At 44.2% G+C, this 405-nt stretch overlaps 1 protein-coding gene across 1 annotated transcript in view; it reads right to left on the reverse strand.

Moving 5' to 3' along the window:
- The window catches only part of LOC119586660 (protocadherin Fat 1-like), a 14684-nt gene that overhangs the window by 12310 nt on the left and 1969 nt on the right, over window positions 1-405 (reverse strand). The window contains exon 4 of the mRNA XM_037935399.1: window positions 164-372. Within this exon, the coding sequence (XP_037791327.1) occupies window positions 164-372 (209 nt within the window). The remainder of the gene's footprint in view (window positions 1-163; window positions 373-405) is intronic.

The following is a 405-nucleotide window of genomic DNA, read 5'->3' on the forward strand; positions in this document are numbered from 1 at the left end:
CACACATTTGTTTCATTCAGTCTAAATGAAAGTTGAGAATATATCTTTGCCCTTTTAATCTGAAGACAAGTTGAGAGTCTGTGTCTGCTCTTTCAACCTGAAGAAAAGTTCTATCAGAGCTGGCCCTGCCACGACAGTACAGTACCTCCCCTGTGATTCTGACCTGATACTGTCTGTGCCGAATTCCGGTGATATGTCCTTGTCCGTTGCCTTCACGGTGGTCACAAGGAAGCCCATTTCCTCCGTTTCCATTACGTCGACGTTGTATGCATTTTCCAAGAAAACTGGACTGTTGTCATTCACGTCATTGATCTTCACGACGAGGGTGGCTGTGCCGACGTTTGATGGATTACTTATTTCAGTTGCTATTAACTGTGGGATATTAAGCAGTGTAAGAAAGGAAGC

The sequence above is a fragment of the Penaeus monodon genome, chromosome 21, assembly GCF_015228065.2.
Source record: "Penaeus monodon isolate SGIC_2016 chromosome 21, NSTDA_Pmon_1, whole genome shotgun sequence".
NCBI classification, from domain to species: Eukaryota; Metazoa; Arthropoda; class Malacostraca; order Decapoda; family Penaeidae; genus Penaeus; species Penaeus monodon.